The sequence below is a fragment of the Moesziomyces antarcticus genome (genome assembly GCF_000747765.1).
Source record: "Moesziomyces antarcticus DNA, scaffold: scaffold_v10001, strain JCM 10317, whole genome shotgun sequence".
NCBI classification, from domain to species: Eukaryota; Fungi; Basidiomycota; class Ustilaginomycetes; order Ustilaginales; family Ustilaginaceae; genus Moesziomyces; species Moesziomyces antarcticus.
In genome coordinates, this window is record NW_014639009.1 from 982,187 (window position 1) to 996,213 (window position 14,027).

General features: G+C 60.7%; 5 protein-coding genes across 5 annotated transcripts, besides 2 other annotated features; 4 read left to right on the plus strand and 1 right to left on the minus strand.

Moving 5' to 3' along the window:
- Positions 1–695: 695 nt before the first annotated feature.
- Positions 696–1,658, plus strand: PAN0_001c0356 (uncharacterized protein; the record flags this gene model as incomplete). Its single annotated transcript, XM_014803974.1, has 1 exon — positions 696–1,658. One exon carries the CDS (start codon positions 696–698, stop codon positions 1,656–1,658), a length of 963 nt encoding a protein of 320 aa, XP_014659460.1.
- Positions 1,659–1,864: 206 nt separating this feature from the next.
- Positions 1,865–1,922: a sequence feature (In-frame stop codon was detected at splice-junction site;~conserved hypothetical protein).
- A 486-nt stretch (positions 1,923–2,408) lies between these two features.
- Positions 2,409–3,415: a sequence feature (In-frame stop codon was detected at splice-junction site;~conserved hypothetical protein).
- A 96-nt stretch (positions 3,416–3,511) lies between these two features.
- PAN0_001d0358 (uncharacterized protein) lies at positions 3,512–4,222 on the minus strand (the record flags this gene model as incomplete). Its single annotated transcript, XM_014803975.1, has 1 exon — positions 3,512–4,222. One exon carries the CDS (start codon positions 4,220–4,222, stop codon positions 3,512–3,514), a length of 711 nt encoding a protein of 236 aa, XP_014659461.1.
- A 796-nt stretch (positions 4,223–5,018) lies between these two features.
- PAN0_001c0359 (jmjC domain-containing protein 7) lies at positions 5,019–6,248 on the plus strand (the record flags this gene model as incomplete). Its single annotated transcript, XM_014803976.1, has 1 exon — positions 5,019–6,248. The coding sequence occupies one exon, from the start codon at positions 5,019–5,021 to the stop codon at positions 6,246–6,248; it is 1,230 nt and encodes a 409-aa protein (XP_014659462.1).
- Positions 6,249–7,874: 1,626 nt separating this feature from the next.
- On the plus strand, positions 7,875–9,900 carry PAN0_001c0360 (uncharacterized protein; the record flags this gene model as incomplete). Its single annotated transcript, XM_014803977.1, has 2 exons — positions 7,875–8,016; positions 8,096–9,900. The coding sequence occupies 2 exons, from the start codon at positions 7,875–7,877 to the stop codon at positions 9,898–9,900; spliced, it is 1,947 nt and encodes a 648-aa protein (XP_014659463.1).
- Positions 9,901–10,351: 451 nt separating this feature from the next.
- On the plus strand, positions 10,352–12,868 carry PAN0_001c0361 (piT family inorganic phosphate transporter; the record flags this gene model as incomplete). Its single annotated transcript, XM_014803978.1, has 1 exon — positions 10,352–12,868. One exon carries the CDS (start codon positions 10,352–10,354, stop codon positions 12,866–12,868), a length of 2,517 nt encoding a protein of 838 aa, XP_014659464.1.
- Positions 12,869–14,027: the final 1,159 nt, after the last annotated feature.

Sequence of the window (14,027 nt, forward strand, 5' to 3'; positions counted from 1 at the left end):
ACTGCGTTCACAGCCGCACGTTCATCCGCATGAGTCGAATCTGGTCACAGGATAAGCTCGCGGGCACCGCAGCTGACGGCATTGATCCTTGGTCATCAAGACAATGGCCCCACCAGAACATGCTCGTCTTAAGGACGAAGCCGTGCGCAAGTTCCGTGTGATATCGGCAACCTTGCGTGCGGACACGGCTGCACACGACCGAGATCATGAGGCGCCGTGTGATTTCGGCTTCTTGCTGCACGGTTTTGCGCATTTCATATGAAGCTCCCTTTCAAGGTCGTTGGCAGCGAGGGCTCGGCACTTTGCCTTCGAACACTGGGCCGTGCCTGCGCAGACAGATGCTTCCCAACCGAAGCGCCGAGGCTCAGTCGCAAGAGTGGAAGTCTGCGTGCAGGTCGGTGGATCAGCCCTTTGACACCTTCGGCAAATCCAAGGAACCGAGTCGAGCGCTCAGACCCGCGCTTGCTGCTCCGCTGCTCCGCACGACATGCGAACCCACATGAGGAGCGGCTGGGATGGCCCGTCCAGATATAAGGCAGCCCACCTGCACGCTCCAGCCAGGTCTTCGGCCTCTTCTCTCAAGCCTCCTTAGATCCAACGACCCCCACTCAAGAACTCAATCCTCACTCGAAGCCCGAGTTCTTCGTCATCGAATCGAGCCTAGACCCAGTCTTCTCCCATCGCACCCCACCAAGATGGAACCCGAGTTCGAGTACCGGCTGCTGTACAAGCGCGGCACTGCGCCCGTGATGAAAGGCGCCGACCTGCGCCTGGAGCTCGAGACCACGGGCGTACCGCCCGGCGGCGTTCGCTGGGAGTTGGAGACGCGCTATCGTCCGAGTAAGGTGGCGTACCGCGACGTGATGATGCAGAGCATCCTCGCCATGTGCAAGCATCACAATCTGACGCCGCTCGAGATCCGCACTCCTTTCTCGCAGTGCAGTGGCAGCTACATCGACGTCATCTTCGCCAAGGGCGAGGACGTGATCAAGGCCTACGAGGACGAGATCACCTTTGACTTCTACGGCACGCAGCCCAAGGTGTTTGATCGCGGTATCCCCGACAGCAAGCATGTTGCAATGTGCATCCAGATGCTGCCGGCCGACACCAACCTGCAGGAGGTGCTGGAGAAGGTGAAAAGCCACCCGCGAATCCGCCAGGCGGGTAAGGTGGTCGACGTCTGGTCGATGCATCATCCCCATTCGACCACGTTTGCAGGCAGGGTGCTGGTGCTGCTCGAGCTCCACACCGAAGGCGACAGTGTGCCCCTCAGCGCGCGGGCCGCCGTGCCCGGATGGTTCGAGTACCGCGGACGCGTCTACCTTGTGCGCTTTGCGGGCCGCCCTGCATGGTGCTTCCAGTGTCGGTACAACGAAGTAGGCAATTTCCACAGTGCCAGCACTTGCCCGCGCATGAGCTGCATCGCCTGCAAGCAGACCGGACACACGTCGGTGGATTGCGCCAAGCGCCAGAAGCAGGTGGCAAAGAAGAAGCTCAAGGGCCACGACCAGGTGGGCGAGCGACGGGCGGTGACGTCGAGCGAAAGGGAGTCGATGGAGCGCCGATTCGCAGAGCTGGGCATCCGAGACCAGGAAGCGCGAGAGCTTGCGCGCGACTTTGGCGTGCTCGCGCTGTCCGAGAGCGACATCAGCGGCTAGAAGGTTAGATGTCATGCTGGCCCAGCACCGCCAGATCCAACAAGAAGCAGAAGAGGTCGTAGATCACGTCGTGGCTTCCAACCGTCCATAGGCTCTCAATGCGCATGATTGACCATTCACATGTTTGACGTGTGGCGACGATTCTTGAACGCAAGGCAATGGAAAGCGTGCCGAGTCGCACGACATCACATGGATCGCAATACGCGATGCCAGCGCCACGCAAGGCTGACAAGGCTGAGCTAGCCGGCCGTGACTTTGCGCAGTGTAGGCTAGCCAGCACGATCGGGGTGATTGACAGCCAAGAAGCAGATGGAAGCCCGCCGACGATGCTCAGACAGGCTAAGCGTTCGGGTCGCTCCCGCCCAAGCTATGCAGCAGCGGCGCTGGAAAAATTTAAGCTTTTTCCCCTTGCGTGGTCCCTGTGCTGGGGAAGTCGGGCTCGTTTCAGCAGCCTGTCCAAGCCCAGCAGAGGGTGCTAAGTCAAGGGTCGCGCGCTCAGGCCGTTTCAACCTCAGCCTCAGCGCGGCCCCATGCAGTTCGCCCGCACCTGCATGCGCCCTTTCATCTGAGCTTTCCCCTTCAAGATAGTCGAGGTCCACCCGCTCTCATCCTTCACCGCCATCACCTTTGCTGCCAACAGAGCCATCTCTGTTGCAGCTCCTTCTTTAAGCACGAACCAAACCTCGTCTGTACAAACAGAAATTCGATTCGAGCACCGGTGACCAGCTCAACCACCTTGGCAAGATGCAGAGTGGCTTTACGTATCGGCAGGTCTATCGACGCGCGAAGTGGAAGCAACGGGCGTGCCTCCTGGTGGAGTGCGATGGAAACTCGAGACGCGCTACCGCCCAGGTCTGTCTGGCTATCGCGATGTGCTCCTGCAGAGCATCTTGGCCATGTGTCGCCGGCACAAGCTGACGCCGCTCGAGATCCGCCATCCGCCGGCCGTCAACGGCCAGCACTATGTCGACGTCATCTTTGCCGACGGATACGAGGTGAATACGGCGTACGACAACGACCTCACGTTCGAGTTTTACGGCACCTACCCCCAGCCGGTCAGCCGCGGCATCCCCGACTTCAGGCACATCGCCATGTGCATCCAGTTCCTGGCGGCCGACTGCGACTTCAAAGACGTCATGGCTGCGCTGCATCGCAATCCCAGGATTTGCCAGGCAGGCAGGGTGATCGGTGCATGGGCGATCGACCGCGCCGATACAGCAACGTTTTCGGGCCGATTGCTAGTGCTGCTCGAGCTTCACACGCACTACGGCCTCGTGTCTGTGGGCGCCCGCACGGCCGTGCCCGGATGGTTCGTGTACCAAGAGCGCTCGTACCTGGTGCGCTCGGCCAACCGGCTTGCCTGGTGCGCCAATGCGTCGTGCCGTATGGACGAGCAGGGCAGCTTTCACAGCATGCACACATGCCCGCACACGCGATGCATCACGTGCGGCACTCAGCAGCACACGTCGGTCGACTGCCCTAGGCGACAAGCGCAGGTTGCGCCCAAAAAGAGCGCGGGCGGTGGCGCGAACAACGGCAACGCAGCGAACGCGCAGCCGAGCAGCCACTTGGAAGCACCGGCCACCCGCGGACGAGGTGGACGAGGAGGTGGACGTGGACGAGGACGAGGGCGCGGACGCGGAGGCGCAAGGAGCGGCGGCCACGGACACATGAGCAGCTCGGCCGAAAGGCTCGCACGCAACTTTGACGTCTTATCGCTCTCGGACACCACCACTAGCGACTACCAGCAGCTCTGAAGCGCACTCCGCGGGCGGATTTGCGGTCGCCCCGAGTTCAGACAAGGGGGATGTGGTTCATGTCGTATGTTTAGCTTTTGCATTGACGGCCGTTTCCTAATGCGATTGTGGGCTGTGCTGCAATGCGGCCATGTGGTGTTTGACGTGCAGCGACAGGTCGTGTGCCGAGGGTGAGGAGCGATGTGGATGCGAGAATGGATCGGACGATGCTGGGCTGCTTGTGCTGGCGGATTTTGGTGCGGAAGATGCTGTGGAGTCTGTGGTGTTATTAGGTGTGATGGAAGTGAGAGCTGTGCGTGGTTTGGCGGATGATCTGGATCGGGGTGTTGGAGATGCGGTGGTGCTGCCGGTGTCTGTGGGGAGGCGTTTTGGTGGTTTCTTGGAGCTTGCTCTTTCGGGCGCGATGATGTTGCCTACCGACAGACGTGAGAAGTGGACGGGATCGAGGACGTGGTCGAGCATGTCGCCAGTCTGAAACGAGCGCGAGTTGGGAAGTGGCGAGGTGGAGTGCGTCTCTTGGCGCAGCGGGGTATGATCGATCTTGCCAAACACGTCCTGACCCTGGCTTGTGGCGGCGGTGGGTGTATGCGCTTCGGTGTGCGACCAGGTAGCAATGGGTGATACGAGCGTGTGTGGGGAAGATGCGGTGGGTGCTGTGGGTGTGTCGTGGAAGAGACGCCGCGACGACGGCTTGGCCGGACTCGCTTCGATGCTGCTTGTGCTTGCGCTCGTGGACAGCGACATGAGCATCGGCTGGCGCGGGGATGCAATCGATGGCGGCGATTCGAGCGCGGCGGTGCGTTGCATTTTTGTTCAAGGATTACGTGTTGGCTGTCGTGTGCAGCGATGACGACGAACGGTTGGGATGGTCGTGGTGGATCGGAAGCAGGATGGATCCACGCCGAAACACTACGAGAAGACAGCAAAGTCGCCACGCCGAGGACTGCAACCGACGGCGACTTTGCGAGGAGCGAGGACTGGATTCGGCGGTTGTCAAAGCTCGCGCGAGGCTGCGATGGGCGGACATATGCAGCCGATCGCGGCGAGTCTGGCTGGTGACTGTTTTGCCGCGCTCGTGGTCTGCAGGGTTCAATTCAGAAGCGTTCGGTGTTGGATGCAAGCGTGCAGCTTCATGCGAGCCAGTCGGGCCAGCAGCAGCATCCGAACGCAATTTCGACAGCGTCTGCCTCACTCGCTCATCGGCCTGCAACTGGTGCATCTGGCTCCGCAGCGCCTCTGACTCCGCCTGCCGCTTGTATCCGTCGAAGGTTGCTGCATTTGCCTTTGGCCCAAGCCTTGTCATTTTCCCGCCGCGTCGGCTGCCAGAAGGGCAGGAAAACGAAACAGAGACCAACACTTCACATGCAGGCACCACGAGACGCGCCTCGCCTAGCGAAGCGGTTCAATCCCAGCTGCAAATAAACACGCTCAGGGCGCGTGCAGCTGAGCGAATCGCCTCCCCCGATTGCCTTCCGTCCTCGCCTTTTTGGCCCGATTAGGACGAGGCTGGACAGGTTCCGTTTCTTCTCTCTCTGCTCCACACTTGGTGGCGCCATTGGAAGGTCGACTAACACGGCGGGCAGCTAGATTCCTACAGCTCGCCATGGCGTCGACCAGTGCGCTGCCGCACAAGCCGACTATGGATGACATTGACGACCCCTTCCATCTGCTTCTTCGTCAACGTGCTGTGGAGGCCCGCCGCAAGTATGGGATCCCCCTATCGAACAAAGCCGCCTCGTCCGAGTCCTGGCCACAGCGTCTGCCCGCACCACCCTCGCCGCAGCAATTCCGCGACACCATCGAGCGGCATGTGCCTGTACTGATCCAAGGCTGCCTCGACGACCGTCCGCAGCTGGCGAAATGGAAGGACACGGCGTATCTGCAATCATGCATGGGCCCCGAACGCAGCGTCGTCGTGGCGCTCACTCCGGACGGAAGGGCTGACGATCTCGTCAAGCATCCCGGGTCTGCAAATGAAGAGGCAGTCTTTGCCCTTCCGCTCGAGCGAAGCATGCGCTTCTCCGAGCTGCTCGACCGTCTTGCCCGCCAGGTCGATGGCAAGAGCGACACGGTCGCCTACCTCCAGTCGCAGAACTCGAATCTGAGCGTGCACGAGTACGGCGACCTCTCTCCGCTCCTTCATGATCTCGAACAGACCTCGAGGGCAGATGCGTCGCCGCGTAGCGACCCTGCGTGGGCAACCGAGGCGATCGGATGCGCACCGGAAGCGACCAACATCTGGATCGGCACCTCGGCCTCGCGCACCTCGATGCACCGCGACTACTACGAAAACATCTTTAGTGTCGTCCGCGGCTACAAGGAGTTCACCGTCTTTCCGCCCTCCGAAGCATGCTTTCTTTGTGACGACGAAGAGTATTCGATATGCAAGTACGTCGAGCAAACACCGGCCGATGCAGCTGGCAAGCAGAGCCTCGTGCTCCAGCGCGACGCCGATGGTGCGGCCACTCGATGGATTCCGATCGACCCGACATTGCCCAAGAGCGCTCCTCGCAATGCGCCCTACGTGCACCGCGATCTCAACGCCGATGCACAAAGCAGCTTGCCGTCTCAACCGCACGCGGCCCACACCAAGTACGGCTATGCACTGCCGGCGCTCACCATCCGCGTGCACGAGGGAGAGGCGCTGTACCTGCCCAGCGGCTGGTTCCACCACGTTGCACAGCAGCACGACCATCAGCTCGTTGCTGCGGATCCTGCGCCCGTCGACCGAGGCCTGTGCCTATGCATCAACTGGTGGTATCAGATCTCGGACGATGTTGCCCTCCAGCTTGACGAGATGGACTTGGCCTCTGGCTACACAGGTAATGCTTAGTCACCCCATATGGCAGCCGTGCGATTTTCTCGCGTGAATTCCTGCTCGCCTGCACGGCAAATCGACATGATGCAGCAAATCCAATTTGACGGGCATCGGCCACAGAAAAAAGGAGAGATGCTACAGCGGATGCAGCGATCTCAGCCGAGAGAAATGCGGGGAAAAGCTTGGATTTGACGCCCCGCCAATACCCACTCACTCCAATGGCTCCAACGGCTCCAGAACGACGTCGTAACGTCACAGCCGCGGCTGCCACGACCAAGGACGATGGCAATGGATGCTGCGGCTTGAGAGGTCCTATCTTGTTTCGCAATACTGTACCCGAAAGCCTTGTGCAGGTACACCAAACACGCCACACGGACTTGCCTTTAGCAGCACATGCACGCTCGAGCCCTTCGCACAATGTTCCGATAGACTTCTCCTGCAGGACGTGGCTCATTGAGACACGGTCACAGCAGCGCTCCCCCTTGGCTTGGTGCCGACCAAAGCGCTCGGGTTGGCTTTGTTGTGACGCATGGTGGCTGGTCATATCGCGAGCCGGGGCCTCGCTTAGCCCCTCGAGAGTTGGGCTCCGAGCGTCCAATTGAGCACGGCAACTGCGTCCGTGCCCTCCACTCCCGCACGAACCACATTCCATCAAGAGGCGGGCCAGCTGCACTCTGCGAATTTTAATGATCACCCTGACGTCGCTAGCGGCGTCGGACCGCGAGCCTAGCGCCGTCCGTCATGCAAATCTTGCCCAGTGATGAGGCATGGCCTTCTCGCCAAAGTCAGCGACGCCCGGCGGACTTGCAAATCTAGCGATGTCGCGACGCCAGCCAGATGCCTACTTTATTCCTGCGTGCTTGTCATGACACGAAGATCAGACCAGGCTTGCACACGATAGCCAAATGTGCACATCGGCCCGCTGAGCTTGACGCGGGGCACGCCTGCGCCGGAAGCCACTTTTGGTTGACCATCGGCCTAAAAGCCCTGGGAGCAGCCAGGGCAGTGCGGCGTGAGGCCCAAAGTGAATCGCTATTGGTCCTCAGCCGAGGTCAGTGCATGATTGTGGTATGGCTCTGTGCGCGCTCTGCAGCAGCGGTTCCCGGTTTTTGCATCACCAACCGCCGCGGCTGCCACTCATACCTCTAGCCGCCCCCTCGCGCCCAGCCTGCTCTCCACACCCGCGCCGGCGCCAAGCGAGCTGCACTCTGCCCAGGCGAGACCTGGCCCGCAATCCTACCAGCATCGCCCCGCTCCGACGCCCTTCTCGCCCAGCATGCCGCTGCGTAGCGCTTATTCTCCCATAGGCCCGTTCGCCCAGAGCCTGTATGCGTGGTCCTGCTCCGATGTTCGGGTCGAGTCGCCACGCCTCAAACCTGCACAGCAGATCCGCATGGACTCATGGCCACCCGTTTCAGCCGCCTGTATATAAGCCTAGCGCCGTCTTTCGTCCTGCTCACGACAACCTCTCCGCAAAGACGTCTTCCCATACCGCCCTAGACTGTCTGCTATATCCATCATCTCGACTTGTTCAAAAGACGCAACATTTGGCTCCTGAGCAATCCCGCCAACCATACCTAAAACCCCTACCGACTACATCCGACGCTTGTCAACGGTTGAAACCCGTCTTGTTCGCCCGCCATGGTCACCGAAATCGGCCAGAAAGAGATCGAGATCCAGCCCGGCTATGTCGGTGAGTACCCGCACCATCTTTCGCACAGCACGCTGCACCACGCTGCACCACGCAGCAGACAGCAAGCTTCGCGCCGCCAACGAGCGCCGCGTACGACCTGTTGACACTTGGATTCGCAAATGCTGACCCTTACGCTTTCTTATACTCGCCCTGCCTTGATGCACGCCAGGCAACTTGACAGAAGAGCAGGAGGAGAAGCTGCAGGAACTGTGGATGAAGTTCTTTGAAGTCTGCGAGAACGCCTCGGACGACGATGACGGCGATGTGCAGAACAAGGCCAAAGGTGGCGGCGACCTCGGCGGCTGGGACGAGAAGAAGTCCGGTCCGGACGGCGCCGGCATCCCCAAGGACGACAAGGCCAAGGACGAGCTCAAGGCACGCGAGGAGCAGGCGGCGCTCGACGAGCTGCTCAACACCTACGGCGCCTCGGCGCTCCGCAACACTTTCTGGAAATTTGTCAAGATGGACAACCCGGACACGGACGTGCTGCGCTTCCTCCGTGCGCGAAAGTGGGACGTCTCGCGCGCCTTTGCCATGATGGCCGGATGCATGAAGTGGCGCCTGGACAACAACGTCGAGGAGCTCGCCGAGAACGGCGACCTGGGCAATGCGAGCATCGAAAAGTTCCTCGACCAGCAGCGCAGTGGCAAGACGTACGCTATGGGCACCACGGACAATGAGCAGCCCATCTGCTACATCCACGTCAAGAAGCATCTCACCTGGGGCCAGCCGGGCGCCTCCATGTCCAAGTACGTCATCTACGCCATGGAGTCGTTCCGTCTGCTCATGCAGCCTCCCAACGACAAGGTGGTGCTGCTCTTTGACCTTACGGGCTTCGGTCTGCGCAACATGGACTGGAACTGCATCCTCTTCATCGTCAAGTGTCTCGAGGCCTACTACCCGGAATCGCTCGGCACGCTCTACATCCACAACGCGCCCTGGATCTTCACGGGCATCTGGAAGCTGCTGGGTCCCATGCTCGACCCCGTGGTGCGCAGCAAGGTCAAGTTCACCAAGAAGCCCGAGGATCTCGACATTGTGCCCAAGGAGCGTCTGCTCTCCAACATGGGCGGCGACAACACGGCCGAATTCGAGTTTGTCGAGCCCGAGGAGGGCGAGAATGCGCAGACCGAGGACGAGGAGGGCAGGAAGCGCACCTGGAACAACTACATGTCGCTCGCCAAGGAGTACGAGAAGGTGACGCGCAAGTGGTGCGAGACCAAGGGCAAGGATGCCGAAGTTTGCAAGCAGCGTGAGCTGCTCGTCAAGAAGCTCCGTGTAGCGCAGTTCGAGCACGAGCCCTACTTCCGCGGCAAGACCGTCTACCACCGCGACGGCACGCTCGACGGCCAGGGCATCGTCACGTGGAACTACAAGCAGAAGGACGGCGAGATCATCCGCCACGTCGTTGGCCGCAAGCACTGTGTCGCCACGCTCAAGAAGGAGATCGCCGAGATCGAGGGCGGCGCCGACCCGGCTGATGTCGAGAAGCGCGTGGGTGCTCAGGCAGAGAAGGGTGAGCTCGATGGCGTTGACGGTGCTGGTGCGGCCGCAGGTGCAGGCGCAGGTGCTGCTGCTGGTGGCGCTGCTGCTGCGGCGGCGGCCGGCGCGGCGGACGACGACGACGACGACGACGGCGCGTTCCACGAGGCTCCCGTCGCCTCGCAGGCTGCGACCAAGAAGGCGGTCGACGCCGACACAGACAAGGTCATCTCGCACGACAAAGCTGCTGCTGCCCAGGTGCAGAATGGCAATGCGCAGACCAACGGCAGCGCCAACGGCCACGCCAACGGAGGCGCCCAGCGATCGTACAAGCAGGCCACCAGCGGCCCCACCCCTGGCAAAACCACCGGCACCGACTACAGGACCGAAGACGCCTCGGACCGAAACAGCCTCAAGAAGAACGGCTCAGTCAAGTCGGCCAAGTCGGGCTTTGCCAAGCTCAAGTCGGTCATCACCCCCAGCAAAGCGTGAACGAGTAAAAAGGCAGTTTGGACTTTGTAGTTTCCGCTAATGTGTAGTGCTCCAATCTCAATGATACCAGTACGAATCAGAACAGAGGGATTAGAATGGCGCGATTGATAAGAGAGTGTCCGGTGGGGTCGTCTAGATTGACTCTGGCGCATGCATATAGGCAGATGATGGAATGCAGTCGCTTTGGTTGGACGAGGAGGAGGAGGAGGGGAAAGAAGATGCGCGCCTGCTGATGACTGTTAGGGTTCTCACAACTGATCAGCCAGCGGCGAAATCAAATTGGACACCAGCGATTGGCGCTTTGCTGTGACCGAAAGGGTCCTGCGAAGGTTGCGATTTGGCCGTACTGGACAGGGCGCACACATCTTGCTGCCTTTCGTCGAGCATGCATGTTCCCACCGCCGGTTCGTCGCGCGGCTCCCCTGATTGCGGGGCGAGTGGCTCGCAGCACATGGCGGCAAAGGCAGCGAGACCGCCAAGGTCATCATGGCCGACCCTTCTGGTCAAGCCGAGGTCGCCCATCGCCGCCGCACGGCCTCTTCCTTCGGCGACGACACAGAACCGCTCCGGTGATGGACATGCTCGGCGGCCGACATCACAGCCTTCAAAAGCTTTCGTACCTCCTTCGCATCATGTCTCACGACTGCAAAGCATCCATCGCGATCTACTCCGTCTGGACCACTCTCGAACACAGCTGCTTACGGGTCTGCACACCAACATGGCACCCACCGCAGTCTCTCCGCGCGCCCCACCTGCGCAGATCGCCAAAAAGATCGAGCGTCCTTCGAAGGCGGCCGTGTCGAAAGCAGAGCAGGTCAAGTTTGCGACATACGACGTCACCGACCAGGTCTTCTACCGCTCGGCGGACAAGTCTTGCTATGCCATCGTCAATCTCAAGCCCATCGTACCAGGGCATATCTTAGTGGTGCCCACCGAGCCGTATCACCGGCTCTCGCAGGTGCCGCCACAAGTCATCGCATCGCTTTTCCAGAGCGTACAGGAGATCTCTCGCGGATTGGAAAAGGTGTTTGAAGCGGATGCTGTCACTGTCAGCGTCCAAGACGGCGAAGCGGCCGGCCAGACCGTGCCCCACCTTCACGTACACGTCCTCCCCCGCAAGCAGGGCGACATCACGCCGAACGACCTCGTGTACGAGCACCTGGAACAATGGGGTTTTGATATCGCCAAGCTGCTCAAGCAAACCGACGAGGCCGAGTCAAAGTTCAAGGTGGATGCGGATGAGGACAGGAAGCCGCGGTCGAAGGAGGCCATGCGACAAGAGGCGAGCTTCCTCGGCTCCATCTTCACAGCGGACGGAAAGTTCGACGCGAGCCGAGTGGACGGCGTGCGATCGAAGGCAGCCAAGCGTGCCGCCACCACCGCTGCGCCCGTCCAGCAGAAGCGTCAGCGTATGGATCGTCTCCCTGTCACTCTGCTCAGCGGATTCCTGGGCGCCGGCAAGACCACGCTGCTCGAGCACATCCTCACGTCGCGCGACCACGGACTGCGCGTGGCGGTGGTGGTCAACGACATGGGAGCGCTCAACATCGATGCGTCTCTACTCTCCAACCACCGCGTGACGCAGGCGGAGGAGAAGGTGGTGCAGATGCAGAACGGCTGCATCTGCTGCACGCTGCGCGGTGATCTTCTGGAAGAGGTGGCGGCGCTGGCGGCAAACCGCGAGATCGACTACCTGGTGATCGAGAGCACGGGTATCTCGGAGCCCATGCAGGTGGCCGAGACGTTCTCAGAGGAGTTTGCCGACATGTACGTGCAGATGGCCGACGATCTCGAGGCCGAGATGCGCACGAGCCCGCAGGCGAGCAAAGAGAACCAGAAGGTGGCGGAGATCCTGAAGCAGGGCGGCCTGCCTGCGGTGGCGCGCCTCGACACGTGCGTGACGGTGGTGGACGCGGTGAACCTGTTCAACGACTTTAACACAACCGAGTTCCTCGTGGACCGCCACAAGGACGACCACGACGTGCCCGAGGAGGACGACCGCAACATTAGCGACCTGCAAACCGACCAGCTCGAGTTTGCCGATGTGATCCTCATCAACAAATGCGACCTGGTGCGCGAGGAGGAGGTGGAGCGCATCCGTGCTTTCATCCGCCTGCTCAACCCCGAGGCCAAGATCATCGCGACCACCAAGAGTCGTGTGGATCTCGAGCAGATCCTCAACACGGGTCTGTTTAGCTACGAGAAGGCGGCGCTCGGTGCGGGGTGGCTGAAGAGTCTCAACGAAGAGATCAAGCCCGAGACGGACGAGTACGGGATTGGCAGCTTTGTGTACCGCGCACGTCGGCCGTTCCACACCGCGCGTCTCTGGCAGACGATCCGCGAGGTGTTCGTCGTCATCCAGACCGAGTACATCGATGACGGCGAAGACGACGACGACGAAGACGACGCTCAGTCGGACTCGGAGAGCGAAGCACAGTCTGAGGGCGACGACGACGAAGAGGAGGCTCAGCCGCAACTGAATCCGCAGGCGAGGCTGCAAGCCAAGAATGCGAGCGAGACGTTTGCGCCTCTGCTGCGCAGCAAGGGGTTTGTGTGGCTCGCGACGCGGCCGATCATGTTTGGCGAGTGGTCGCAGGCGGGCATCATGCTCACGCTGCAGGGCGGTGCACGCTGGCGCTGCGAGCTGGGCGAAGAAATGTGGCCGCACGAGCCCGAGATCGTCGAGGCGATCAAGCGCGACTTTCAAGAGCCGTGGGGCGACCGCAGGCAGGAGATCGTCATGATCGGCAAAGACATGCGCCACGGCGCCGAGCAGAGGCTCAGAACTGCACTCGATGCGTGTCTGCTCACCGACGACGAGATGCACCAGTGGACTGCAGTCATGAATGATCCAAAGCTCGCCAGCATCAACGAAAAGCAGGAGGCGCTGCAACAGCTCTTCGAGGACGGCTTCGAGGACTGGATGGACCACGAGGATCCCAACGCCCACGAAGGCCACCATCACTAGACATACCTACTGCAACAAAACTCAAAAGTGAGACCAGCCCGTCCTCCCGACGAAGAGGGATCGGCGCTCACACATCCATCCCGTAGCACATGTGCCCATCGGCAAATGAATAAAGCTCGTTGTTTCCCAGCCCGGCGTTCTGCACAGTCAGGCTTGCATGCTCGTGTCACATTGCAGCTTGTTGCTCTGCGGCATTCGCCGTCGGAAAGATGCACGAGTCGAGACTGGGTTGATGACTACAGCTACTGCAGATGCAGCGGGGGTGATTGCCATTTTTGGAAGCCTTGCACAGCCCGTCGTTCCGCGCCGGAGGAGAGGGGGGAATGTGATTCCACGTCATCCCTCGACGTTCCATGAGCGTCCAATGTGGTACAACGTGCGGCTCGAGTCATGCCGAGCGGTCGAGACCATGACGAGGAACGCGGGCTATGCGGACCCGATGCGAGGCTGCATCGGGATTGCTGAGTCGGAGGAGTCTAAAAATGGACGGCGAGTGGAGGTGACGTCATGTGCGCGTTTAAAGTGCCGAAAACGTGGGGAAGGCGAAAAGCGGATTCGCGATCAGCGCTTCGCATCGACGTCAACATCTGCCCTCGCCCATGCAGGCGGCAGTGTGGCTTGAGGCGTGTGACGAACTCGGGCGTCGTCAGCCGCACGCGGTTGGTCGGGGTGATGGCATTCGGCAGCATCGATGTTCCGTGCCCCTCCAAACCCCAGCCCCAGTCCCCAGCCCCTGTCTGCTGCACGTTGGGTGGAGCTCGCTTGTCGGCCAACCGTGTAACCACCCTAGGGTCTGGTGGTACAACCGTGCAACACCGGATGTAAGGGTCTGGGCTTTGCCACAAAGCACCTCCATATCGCAGCATACATGCTGTGACGTCAAGCAGCGGCGCTGCGAAAAGCCGGATGACAGACATGCAGCGAGTGTTGTTGTTGTTGTTGGTGTTGTTGTTGTTGTTGTTGTTGTTGTGAGCTTGGTCGGTGAGGTGTACCGCTGCAAAGCCCATTCACATGCGGCATTGTTGGGCGGAGCCAAGCAGCCGGGCCTCGGGATGCCAAGCAGCACACGGCGTTGGCTGTGCTGCGCTGCGGCGCCGGAAATAGAGGAGTTGCTGTGAGTACAATGTCTAGGCGGCTTCGGCATCCAAGCATGCACTGT